Source organism: Microcaecilia unicolor, chromosome 9 (genome assembly GCF_901765095.1).
Source record: "Microcaecilia unicolor chromosome 9, aMicUni1.1, whole genome shotgun sequence".
Taxonomy (NCBI): domain Eukaryota; kingdom Metazoa; phylum Chordata; class Amphibia; order Gymnophiona; family Siphonopidae; genus Microcaecilia; species Microcaecilia unicolor.
Genome location: NC_044039.1, coordinates 201,223,137 through 201,236,041, shown reverse-complemented (window position 1 = coordinate 201,236,041; position 12,905 = coordinate 201,223,137). Strand labels below are relative to the sequence as shown.

The 12,905-nt window shown below is 40.8% G+C and overlaps 1 protein-coding gene across 4 annotated transcripts in view; it reads left to right on the top strand.

Annotated features, from left to right (window-relative positions):
- Positions 1-12,905, top strand: part of VRK1 (VRK serine/threonine kinase 1) — a 158,194-nt gene that overhangs the window by 32,014 nt on the left and 113,275 nt on the right. For all 4 annotated transcript variants that reach the window (XM_030215163.1, XM_030215162.1, XM_030215161.1 and 1 more), the window contains exon 3: positions 12,647-12,702. In XM_030215163.1, coding sequence (XP_030071023.1) covers positions 12,647-12,702 — 56 coding nt within the window. The remainder of the gene's footprint in view (positions 1-12,646; positions 12,703-12,905) is intronic.

Sequence of the window (12,905 nt, the reverse complement as noted above, 5' to 3'; positions counted from 1 at the left end):
TGTGCCAGGAGGCCGTCGGGATGTGGCGTTGGGCGTGTCGGTTTGGCATGCTCCTCCAAGCCACGTACCTGGCAGGCGTAAACAACAGTCTGGCCGACAGACTGAGCAGAGTCATGCAACCGCACGAGTGGTCGCTCCATGCCAGAGTGGTACGCAAGATCTTCCGAGCGTGGGGCACCCCCTCGGTGGACCTTTTCGCCTCTCAGACCAACCACAAGCTGCCTCTGTTCTGTTCCAGACTTCAGGCACACGGCAGGCTAGCGTCGGATGCCTTTCTCCTCCATTGGGGGACCGGCCTCCTGTATGCTTATCCTCCCATACCTTTGGTGGGGAAGACCTTACTGAAGCTTAAGCAAGACCACGGCGCCATGATTCTGATAGCGCCTTTTTGGCCCCGTCAGATCTGGTTCCCTCTTCTTCTGGAGTTGTCCTCCGAAGAACCGTGGAGATTGGAGTGTTTTCCGACTCTCATTTCGCAGAACGACGGAGCGTTGCTGCACCCCAACCTTCAGTCACTGGCTCTCACGGCCTGGATGTTGAGGGCGTAGACTTCACTGCGTTGGGTCTGTCTGAGGGTGTCTCCCGGGTCTTACTTGCCTCTAGGAAGGATTCCACTAAAAAGAGTTACTTTTTCAAGTGGAGGAGGTTCGTCGTGTGGTGTGAGAGCAAGGCCCTAGAACCTCGTTCCTGCCCTGCACAGAACCTGCTTGAATACCTTCTGCACTTATCAGAGTCTGGCCTCAAGACCAACTCAGTAAGGAATCACCTTAGTGCGATTAGTGCTTACCATTATCGTGTGGAAGGTAAAGCCATCTCTGGAGAGCCTTTAGTCGTTCGATTCATGCGAGGCTTGCTTTTGTCAAAGCCCCCTATCAAGCCTCCTACAGTGTCATGGGATCTCAACGTCGTCCTCACCCAGCTGATGAAACCTCCTTTTGAGCCACTGAATTCCTGCCATCTGAAGTACTTGACCTGGAAGGTCATTTTCTTGGTGGCAGTTACTTCAGCTCGTAGGGTCAGTGAGCTTCAAGCCCTGGTAGCTCATGCTCCGTATACCAAATTTCATCACAACAGAGTAGTGCTCCGCACCCACCCAAAGTTCCTGCCGAAGGTGGTGTCGGAGTTCCATCTTAACCAGTCAATTGTCTTGCCAACATTCTTTCCCAGGCCGCATACCCGCCCTGCTGAACGTCAGTTGCACACATTGGACTGCAAGAGAGCATTGGCCTTCTACTTGGAGCGGACACAGCCCAACAGACAGTCCGCCCAGTTGTTTATTTCTTTCGACCCTAACAGGCTAGGGGTCGCTGTCGGGAAACGCACCATCTCCAATTGGCTAGCAGATTGCATTTCCTTCACTTACGCCCAGGCTGGGCTGACTCTTGAGGGTCATGTCACGGCTCATAGTGTCAGAGCCATGGCAGCGTCGGTGGCCCATTTGAAGTCAGCCACTATTGAAGAGATCTGCAAGGCTGCGACGTGGTCATCTGTCCACACATTCACATCTCATTACTGCCTCCAGCAGGATACCCGACGCGACAGTCGGTTCGGGCAGTCGGTGCTGCAGAATCTGTTTGGGGTGTAAATCCAACTCCACCCTCCAGGACCCGAATTTATTCTGGTCAGGCTGCACTCTCAGTTAGTTGTTCTTCGTAGGTCAATTTCTGTTGTACCCTCGCCGTTGCGAGGTTCAATTGACCTGGGTTCTTGTTTTGAGTGAGCCTGAGAGCTAGGGATACCCCAGTCGTGAGAACAAGCAGCCTGCTTGTCCTCGGAGAAAGTGAATGATACATACCTGTAGCAGGTGTTCTCCGAGGACAGCAGGCTGATTGTTCTCACCTACCCTCCCTCCTCCCCTTTGGAGTTGTGTGTGTTTTATCTTTTGCTAGTCATTCAACTGGCGGGAGCGGTCGCGCACGGGCGGGAAGACGGCCGCGCATGCGCGGTGGGCGTGCCCTGCGTGCCGACCGTCCCGCGAAGCTTCTTTCCGGTTGGTGGGGGCTGCCGCGGACGTCACCCAGTCGTGAGAACAATCAGCCTGCTGTCCTCGGAGAACACCTGCTACAGGTATGTATCATTCACTATATGCATGAAAGAGGAACGTGGTGTCAACTAGTGTATGCATGTGGTGGTGCCTATACCTGTGCGCACCATATACAGCCAATTGAGAAAAATATACTGTTGCCATGGCTATTTTAAAGACGTTGGACAAAAAAAGGAAAAAAACCATGCAGCATAAGAAAACATATAAAAATGTATATATATGCCAAAAAAAAATATATAAGAATATATGTGAAAAATGTATATGTTAAACGAAAGAAAAATAAAAATAAAGGGGGTAGAGGGAAGGGAAGAAAAGGAAAAAGCTGAAAGAAGTGGGATCACCAAAAAAAAGTGTGGTAAGGACGTAGAAGATATGTGCCCAAATTGTACCTTACAGCTGTGATGGAGCAAGAAGCACATGAAATGTATAGAAAGTTAAGGAAGCAAACTTCCTGCCTACCGTGAATACCGTAGAAAATGAATCAGTTTGTACATAAAGTGTGTGGTATACACATTATGCCTTACAGTTTTGATGAAACAAGGATTGCGCGGATTATATTTAAAATGTATTTTAAATAGACGGAGCAAGTACCCACCTACTGCTATGACGTAGCGTATATGAATCTGTTTAAACGGAAAAGCAAAACACAACAAAATCCTTGTTAGTAGGGGTGGAACAGGACGCTAAATTAAGAGCAAAGGAAAAAGAAATGGAAGGTGTAAAAATTGAAAAAACTAACCTGAAATGCCTGAAACACGATTTGGTCCGTGTGACGAACCAAACGTAGAGTGATTGGCTATATTACAAAAGTGGTCTGCAACAAAAAAATATATATAAAAAAGCAGCATTAATGAAAAATGGAGGGGGACAGAAAAGGAGAAGGGGCTAAAAAAACTCTTTAAATACAGCGAAGCATGAGAACCAAATGAATAACAAGGAAAACTATGAAATACCTTGAAAAAGACCTTTCATGGTAAGCTTGTCCGTAGCGGGTCACTAAGAGCGCAGCATGGAACATGAAAAAAATTTCCAGACTGATAGTGTGTTTTAAAAAGGAAAAAATGGCACCAAAAAAGGAAATGACATCAGAGGTCAAAGGGCAAGAACGAAAAAGTTCGAAAACATTGCTTGAAACCTACAAAAATAATATGTTTGTTATTTGTGTAGGTTTTAAGCTACGGACAAGTTTACCACGAAAGGTCTTTTTCAAGGTATTTCATAGTTTTCCTTGTTGTTCATTTGGTTCTCATGCTTCGCTGTATTTAAAGAGTTTTTTTTAGCCCCTTTTCCTTTTCTTTCCCCTCCATTTTTCATTAATGCTGCTTTTTTAAATATATTTTTTTGTTGCAGACCACTTTTGTAATATAGCCAATCACTCTACGTTTGGTTCGTCACACGGACCAAATCGTGTGTCAGGCATTTCAGGTTAGTTTTTTCAATTTTTACACCTTCCATTTCTTTTTCCTTTGCTCTTAATTTAGCGTCCTGTTCCACCCCTACTAACAAGGATTTTGTTGTGTTTTGCTTTTCCGTTTAAACAGATTCATAAACGCTACGTCATAGCGATAGGTGGGTACTTGCTCCGTCTATTTAAAATACATTTTAAATATAATCCGCGCAATCCTTGTTTCATCAAAACTGTAAGGCATAATGTGTCATGTACCATCATAATTATGATTTAAGAGGAAATGGTACATGACAAAGAGTCTATTAGGTTTAAGCAGAAAATAAAAATACAAAAAAGTAAACACATTTTTTTCACGGAGGGTTTTCTAGTCGATGTTTTTTTTTTTGTGCGTGCAACAAAAATCTTTGATAGTTGCCGCATCAGTTGAGACTTTCCCCCTTTTCTAATATAGACACCATAATACTTCTGGTTTTGGTTTTTTGAGTAATCTAAAACAATACAAAACCTTATCTAATCTAAAAAGTGAGCTAAGATATTATTTAAACACCACTTTTATGAATATTGTGAAAACAAGAAATGTGTACTACTGGAACTAATAAGTAATTGAAAAATTCTGTGAAACGAACTGAAGTGTCAGTGTTAGTACATGAAAACGGATATTTTATAGCCAGCAGGAGGTTACTATTAAGAGACGCTTTTGCAGACTGATGCTGAAGCATCTCTAAATGTATAAATTACGCTGTCTATGACTACTAAAACAATGGAATAGGTAAACAACTTCTGTGATGAGTAAATGGTATACATGAAGATATGACTGTAAAAACATTACTATATAAGCAAATCAAAAGATAGAATAGGTATATTGTATTAGAAATGATTTCTAAAGCTTGCCTTTTGAGAGGTTATTTATGTAAGCAGTAGACTGACATAGAGGTTACAATACTAAAACATGTCATTAGTGACTAAACAAGTTAATATGTATAAAAACACTTATATGATGGAACCTGTCTATAAAAATGATGTGAGATCAAGCTCTAGATTTAGGCCATGGGGTGTAACTGTATTTAAATTAAAGACATATAACATTGTTCTTCACGTCCTTCATGTTATCCCCTCTCCATCTTGTCTTTGTTTAATTACAAACATTTTTTAAATCTTCAAGTGTGATTTGCCTCGTACCAGTGAGATACTAGAGTTGCAGATTGTATGTTTCTGTGTTCTGTGAATTTTGGCTTAACCATCCTGTGTTGTTCCCACGTATAAAATTTACATGGGCAAATAACGTAAATTACATTAGATGAAGGGAAGTCGGCTGAATGTTTCAGCCAATATGTTTTTTGTGTGACAGGATGTACAAACTTATTGGTGATTAAGCCATGTGGACAAATTGTACATTTTCTGCAGATTGTATGGCCTGTATAGAATCTCTCTTCTAAATTGACAGTAGGTAATGTTGAAGGTACAAGCCTTTCTTTCAGGTTTCTGTTTGTTGCATGTGCTATGATTGGTGTCTTATCTTTGAAACATTGGTGTGTTTCTAAAATATTCCAATTAGCAAAAATTATTTTACAGAATTGTTGAGAAGAACGGGGAAAACTTCAAAGTACAAACCAAATCTGGTTTGCATCTTGTCTTTTTGGAGGCCAAAAGAAAATGTCTCTTGTGCTCTTGTGTCACGAAATGCTTGGGGTTATCCCGTGGCCACTCAGAGGGTCTATCCCCAGCACAGCTCAGGTCCGCCTGCACCAGCTGCTTGTGCTCTACACTAGCACCCTGCTCTGGGCGAGTCTCTTGCACTTAAATTATCCCCAGTGATTTCTAGGTTACTGGAGTCACAGTTCCTGGAAAACACTCTCAGACCCAACACACAAACCACTAGGATTCTTTATCAGTCTAGACAGGTAGAACAAACAATTATGTTTATTCTCAGAACTTGGAAAAGTGGACTAAAATGTGCAATTGGCAAACAATAACAGGTAACTGAAATATGAATCAATTATAACACTAATTTAAACATTTACATACTGTCTTAACAGTACCTGGGAAGATCAAGACATATAATTTTTCACAGAGCCATTGCAAAGAGATCTGTCTCTTTCAGGCTAAGACTGAAGCAAACGCCAGCACTACTGGGCAATTTCAAACTCCAGGCCAATCAGAGCCCAGTCAACAAGTTTTAAACGTATACTGCTGCTTGCTTCCTGTTTGTGTTAAAGAAAAAGAATACTTGGTTCCCTATAACAGCTTCAGGCATAAACATGTATCATCTGCTGGCCAAATAGGAGAAATAAACTGCAGACATAATTAAAACAGGGAAATGTCCAATACATTTTACAGGTTTAAAACCCACTTTCTTCACACCTTGCCTTGCTCAGGCTTCTTTGTATGCATTCTTCAGGATATCCTCTATCTTTAAAATGTCCCATTATTTCAGCTTGAAGTTAAAAATCTTCAAATTGTGTACACAGTTGTCGTAAGCAGAGAAACTGTGAGTATGGTAAGTTGGTTTTGAGACTACAATTATGGAAGCTGTTAAAGTGGAGAAAAGTGTTATCTGTCTTTTTAAAATAAATATCCGTAATGAACCTATATGTGGTCTTGGTAATCAAAATATCAAGATATGGAATCTGGTGACTGTATTGTTTCTTGAAATGTAAATTAATGTCCTGGTTATTAAGCCAATCATAAATTCCATTAGTTTTTCTTCACTTCTCCATAGTAGAAATACATTGTCTATATATATCTTTTGTAGAAGACTATCTCCTGTTTATATGGATGACTTGTCAAGAACTTTTCTTCGAAGTGTGCCACATATAGGTTGGCTAGATCCGGGGCCATCACCAAGCCCATGGCTGTGCCTCGGATTTGTTGGTAGAATTCTTCTTGGAATGAAAAAAATGTACGCGTTAAAGCATGGGTGGTAATGGGTGGCAAATGTAATAAGAATTTAGGGAAATGTAACATTTTCCTTCCTTTTTAAAACACTTTCTATAATCTATTGATTCCAGTTGTGGTATGTTAATATATAGTGCATCGATGTCACTTAGATCTCCATCAAAATCTTCTAAGGATGTGGTGTGTGAGGCATCTCTGACGTGATTGCATCTGTGGAATGTAAGATCTTAAACTAATCTACAAACTGTGATAGAGGTTCTTATAAAGATCCATTACCGGATACTATCGGGCGGCCTGATGGATCAATGTGAGATTTGTGAATCTTGGGCAAAACATACAATGTTTGGAATCACTGGGTGTGGCACAAGTAGGGAATCTTCCCCCCCCCTTTGTTAAATAACCTGCATCATGTGCTAATAGACACATCATGTGCTAATAGACAATCTGTTTAATTTCTTCTTGTAATTTTGGTGTTGGGTCTTCAAACTGTATATTATCTTGATCAAGGATTTGTCTGTACACTTAATTGATACATTTCTCTGTCCATCACTGCTATTCTGCCTCCTTTGTCTGCTGGCTTGATCACATCTATGTTTTTGGAAAGTATATTAAGTTCCTTAAACTCATCTTTTGTCAAATTGAAAAATAATTTTCTATTGGAAGTCTGCTCTAATTTCTGGATATCCTTCAGAACGCATTTGTAAAAAGTAGAAATGACTGGATCCAGGTTGCCAGGTGGGATCTATTTTGTATTACTTTTCATGATCGTTGAGTCTTGGGTTGATTCTTTGCCCCAAAAGAAATGTTGCACTTGAAATTTTTTATAAATTCTGAACAGATCAATTCTGGTTTGTAAAGGATCATATTGTGGTGTAGGAACAAATGAAAGGTCTTTAATAGATGTATTTGAACTTCAATAAGATTGAACACCCGAATCTCTTCATGATGACTATTTTGTACTTGTCTCACGATTGGGCCTGTACTGCCCTCTTCCTCTGCCTCTTTGGATTAAAAAGACCCAGTGTACTGAAAATTCTGTTCCTGATGATCGAATTCAAATCAATTCTTGTATACCACTAATATCCCCTGTCCAGGGTTCAGTGCAATTTACACCTAGGTGAGACACAAGCAGATAGTGTTAGTGTGAGGTATGAGAAAATTAGATATCATTGACATAATGTATGAGATCAAAAATATTATAAGAAAGGATAGTGGGTGGTACTAGGAGGTAGAAGTCATAATGGATTATTATGAAGTAGTCTTTGGGAAGAGTTTCTTTTTAGCCTCTTCCTGAAGCTAAGATTCTGATGGCAATAGGACTGTTACATATTTTAATTCCAAATATGGAAACAGCTGTAAATCCTTCTGATATCGAGTTGTCTTTTGAAACAGTGATGCTAGCATCAGTTCTTTCAGTTTGTTAGACTGGACCAGATGTAACGAAGCAGTCTTAGCAGTTCAGAGGTGAAACCCTGTAAGATTTGAAAAACTAAACAAGCAGCTTTGAACTTAGTCTTTCTGCTATGGGAAGTCAGTGCAGTTTGAGATTTAGTTGAAACACTGGTATATCTATTTAATCTGTATTAGTCTAGCAGTTGTATTCTGTATGATTTGCTGTTTTTTTTTTTTTATTGACACTTAATGCCAAGAAATAGATTGTTACAGTAATCCAAGTGAGTTAGAACTAACATTTGGACTAGTAGTGCGAAGGCTTTTTGATTGAAGAATGATCTCACTAGATGTCGCTGCCTCATTTTGAATAGTTTTTTTTCCCTCCCCATAGCTGGTTAATATGGAATGAGAAGGTGAGTGAAGAATTGAGCAGGACCCCTAGTACTCTGGTTTCAGACTCAACTATAAAGCTTTGACTATTGGGCAAAGATATTGATGATGGGACCTCAACTCCATGATTTTGGAATCATAGGACCTTGTTTTTTTGCGCATTCAATTTCAGTTTATTGGCCAGGGCCCAGGTGCTGACGGCGGTCATGCTATTCTCTACCGACGAGTTGGGTTTTTGTTTGATGCTGTCACTGGTAAAAGAAGCAGAATGTCACCTGTGTAGGATAATAGTAGTTAAGTCCCAGGTGTATTGTTGCAAGGGATGATATAAAGAGATTGAACAGGGTGGGTGAGAGTTGAGATTCCTGCAGGACCCCGCAGTTAGGAGACCAGTAGTTGGAAAATTCTAGGAGTAACCATAGATCGAAACCTCACTCTCGATGCTCACGTGAAAAACACGACGAAAAAGATGTTCTTATTCCATGTGGAAACTCAAGAGTAAAACCTTACTTTCCGAGATACATATTCTGAACCCTGGTACAGCCAATGGTGATAAGTCATCTCGATTACTGCAATGCATTGTACGCAGGCTGCAAAGAGCAGAACATCAAAAAACTCCAAACTGCCCAGAATACTGCGGCCAGACTGCTATTTGGAAAAACCAAATATGAAAGCGCAAAAGCCTTAAGAGAGAAACTCCACTGGCTCCCACTTAAGGAACGTATTGCATTCAAGATCTGTACAATGGTACACAAAATCATTCACACAGACGCCCCAATCTACATGTTAAACCTTGTGGACTTACCTCCCAGAAACGCCTCAAAATCCTCCCGCAAATTTCTCAACCTGCACTACCCCAACTGCAAAGGACTAAAATACAAGATGATGCATAATACCACCTTCTCCTACATGAGTACGAAGTTATGGAACGCACTACCTAGAGACCTGAAAACAATCAACGAAACTGTCTTTCGCAAATCCCTCAAGACATATTTCTTCAACAAAGCCTACAATGAAAACCCAGAACCATACTAATCCACCTCTGAAAACCGATAGTCTAACATACCTATTAAATTCCTTCCTTCTTCTCTTTACTTCTTCCCTTAATTAATCTCTGCACAACAATAATTGTACCAGACATCCAGGATTAACTGTGTAACAAATTATGTAAGCCACTTTCAGCCTGCAAATAGGTGGGATAAGATGGGATACAAATGCAATAAATAATAATAATAATAATAAAGCTGGTTGTTTTGCTTGACCAGAATAGCTTTGATTTGAAAGGAATTCACAGAACCATTTGAGCACAGTCCCTGTTGTTCCTATCTGATCCAGGCGTTCGAGTAGCAATGTGTGAGCTACCGCTTCAAACGCTGCTGAGAAGAATTGGAGAAGAATTACTTAGTTCTAACTACATATGTCAAACAACACCTATGCAAAGGCAACCAACAGCAATGTTTCCGTACTGTGTGACAGTCTGAAGCCAAATTGTGATCTGTGTAAAATAGAAAATTTTCCAGATATAAAGAGTTGTTTACTAATGTAGGATTACTTTAGTAAAAAGGGGTATGCTTGCCACTGGATGGTAGTTTGTAGGTGAAGTTGTGTCTAGCTCCAATCCCTTCAGCAATGGAGTGAGCAATTTTGCCCATATCAGAAGGAAGAGAGCCAGTATTTAACAGTTCATTGAGACCATTGAGTATCCAGGTTACTGCTTCCACAGGAATGGATTTGAGTAGATATTTTGGGCATTGATCCAGGGAGTCGTTAGCTCTTTAGCATTTCAACAGCAGTAGTCTTGCATCCTCAACTGTGGTTGAAAAGATTCCTAGTTTTGGTCAGTTTTGAGTCCTTTTGTAGGCTCTCTGGCTATTAAGGCTGAACTACTGGTTGGACTATTTTCTTCTGTTGGAGAAATTTTAGATAGTTCGGACCTAATTTGGAGGATCTTATTGGCGAGATGATCAGCTAGGTCTTGGGTGGGTGGACATGTTTTCTGTGAATGTTCATCATCATTAGTAGAAGCTAGTTTAAGGAGAAGTTTTTTTGTTGTTGTTGTCAAGATCATCTTGACCTATTAGGCTGCTATAGTACTGGTGTTTTGAGTCAGCTACCTTCTTTTTGTAGCGTTGGAAGGCTGACTTCCATTTAGATTTATCAGTAGTATCTTTGTTCATCTTCATTGCTTTTTAAGGTGTCGACATTCCCTTTTTAGGATGGATAGTTCTGTAAACCATGGCAACTTTCTGGATGTCTTGACCCTTTATTGAACTTCTAGCAAACATCATTCCCTGATCTTACTAGGTCAATTCCTTGCCCTTTCCCTCCCCCCCAACCACACAATTCCCTGGAGCCGCTACCATTGGCCTTTCCAACCTGCAAGGAGCCATGATCCATTCCCTCCAAGTGAACAAAAGGAAGGCTGAATTGCAACCCCACATGGCCCTTGTTGTTCATCCGAGTGAAACATAAGTTGACATCCTATGTTCCCAAGACACAAATTTGTTACCCAACATCTTTTTCCTGAAGCACTCATCATAGTTGAGCCAAGCCCAACCTTCATTGTCTCTGTGCATGCCAACAATAGGATCCACATAAACGAATAAAGCCATATGCTGGGACAGCTCATAGTACCTCACCATACTAGCTAACTGCAAAAATGCCCTGGTCCAGGTACTGGTATAGGAGAAAGTGGGATGTTTGCCCAAGGCAAACCAAATCCTGGATAAATAGACGTTAAAAACACTTGTTTATTGATGAAAAAAGACTCGACACAACCGTTGTGTTGCATCAGGAGTTTCGGTTGATAAGTGAACATCTGATAAACACGTTTAAAAGTACGCGGTGAGGTGTGGATCTGTAGCTCAGTCACCGGAGGACAGCTGATGCAGACGTTGAAAAACACGTAATGTGTTGATCTATGAGGTGGGTCTTTAAGAAGACCTTTTTCAAAGAAACTTGCTCGTTGACAAATGGAATGCCAGCATAGTCCAGTTACTAAAAGTTTTTTAGGCACCTTTATCACGGTCTCTCCTTTTTACCCTTTATTCTTAGTCTGTCCCGTGGCCCTGCTTAAAAACATCAGTATACTACTTTTATAGCTATCCGCTTACAGGGAACACATGGAACACTTTCCCACAATTCAGTCAATGCAGCTAGGGCTGGCTGTCCTGCTTCCTGTATCTACCTTCCCCCCCCCCCCCCCCCCCCAGGTCTTTCGGGTGATGATATAGAGGAAGAGGAGGAATCCGAAGAGCTAGATGCAGATGCGCTTTCATTCCTCCGCTTCCCACTATGCCTGTTGGTAGTCCCTGAGGCCTGAACTGTCACAAATCACAGTGCTCCCTAGCTCAGCAATAGCAGGTGCAACTGAGGGTAAATGCTCACCAGCTCCAGATGTGGCAGACACATATGCTGCAGCTTACTCTCCTAGAGGTTCCGATTTTTTGCTGGCCGATCTTTATGCTCTCACTTGTCCCTGCAATCTCACCACCCCTTTCATGACTATTGTAAAAAAAAAAAAAAAAAATGTTTAGTCATCAGTTATCCAAAATATTTGCAAGACTTATATAGTTGGTGTAAGAAGGGTAGAAGAGCATTCATTTTCATGTTTCAGTACCTTCAACACCAGGTTGAGTTTTGTACTTGTCATTTTATACAAGACTGAATGAGGATATCAGACCAGGCTGAATTATGGCATGGGTCTTTCAGAGCAGAGAGAGAAAAGCATGATCATATATTACAAACTTCATTTCCTAACTAACTAACTAACATTTCTAAAGCGCTACTAGGGTTACGCAGCGCTGTACAATTTAAACATAGGACAGTCTCTGCTCAAAGAGCTTACAATCTAAAAGACAAGAGAACAATCTAAAGACAAGTGTACAATCTAGAGGACGAGTTAATCTGATAGGGTGGATAGATGGGGGCATTCTATATTTCTCAAGCGGTTAGGCGCCGAAGGCAGCATTGAAGAGGTGAGTTTTAAGCAGAGATTTGAAGATGGGTAGGGAGGGGGCAAGGCATATGGGTAAAGGAAGATTGTTCCAGGCATAGGCATACCATTCAGAGTTGCCATCTGAAAAGGGATGAGGCTGTAAGTCTAGCATGGGCACATAACACTGACAACCTAGGACTTCTTAATAAAGTTTTTCAGAACATATAGTGGGCTCTAAAGATTGAAATGCAGGAGACATTTCATACGTCTAGAGATCCTGAAATCCACTCCAAGAACAGGTTTGTATATTACTACCATGAAATGTAAAGGCCTCTCAAAGTAATTTAATATAAGGATTATACACAACATGATGTTCGCTGGCACTGAAAGTTTAGATAAACAGTCTTAAAGCAGTCATTTGTTGCTATTAGGTTGAGAACCTATTAACCCTGTATTTTTGTAATCAATTTAAGCTACCAACTTTAGTTCTGTTTTATTTTGTGCAAATTACACATTGTAGTTATGATCACAAATCTGAACATGTGCAAGAAACATTTTTTTTTCTCTCCCCCTGTAACAGCTGATGAAAATTCTTCAAAGTCTGTTGGGCGTGATGCTCCCTATGTTATAAAAGTGGTAAGAGAAATCTTCTACCCCCAATTTATACTAAGGCTGAGTATGTAGAATACTCCCTGGGAAAATCTTCAACTGTGTGTTACAGAATTTACCTTGTCCAACACAGCAACTTGCCTACTACTACTACTATTTAGCATTTCTATAGCGCTACAAGGCGTACGCAGCGCAACTTGCCTAGAGACAGAGGTAGTCCTGGTTGAAAC